The 266-nt window shown below is 49.2% G+C and overlaps 1 protein-coding gene across 1 annotated transcript in view; it reads right to left on the minus strand.

Annotated features, from left to right (window-relative positions):
- Positions 1 to 266, minus strand: part of LOC119594766 (potassium channel subfamily K member 18-like) — a 57,479-nt gene that overhangs the window by 10,719 nt on the left and 46,494 nt on the right. The window contains exon 3 of the mRNA XM_037943857.1: positions 76 to 226. Coding sequence (XP_037799785.1) covers positions 76 to 226 — 151 coding nt within the window. The remainder of the gene's footprint in view (positions 1 to 75; positions 227 to 266) is intronic.

A 266-nucleotide genomic window follows, 5' to 3' on the forward strand; every position in this document is an offset into this window, starting at 1 on the left:
ACAAATATCACTCCCATTTCTTTTTTCAACGATCCCAGATAACAAACATTATTCCCACAACAGCAAAGCACTTACCTGCAAGCCCTGAAGTAGAGGAACTTGAACGCTTTGGCAAGAATCTCCCCGACGTTGGACATGTAGAGAAGCATAAGAGGCATGCCTATGATAGCATACAGGATGGTGGTGATTTTGCCCCATTCAGTGCGGGGGGTCATGTTGCCGTAGCCTGGTGGGGGGAGGGAAGGGTAGGCGGAGAGAGGTGGTAA

The sequence above is a fragment of the Penaeus monodon genome, chromosome 34, assembly GCF_015228065.2.
Source record: "Penaeus monodon isolate SGIC_2016 chromosome 34, NSTDA_Pmon_1, whole genome shotgun sequence".
In the NCBI taxonomy this organism is placed as follows: domain Eukaryota; kingdom Metazoa; phylum Arthropoda; class Malacostraca; order Decapoda; family Penaeidae; genus Penaeus; species Penaeus monodon.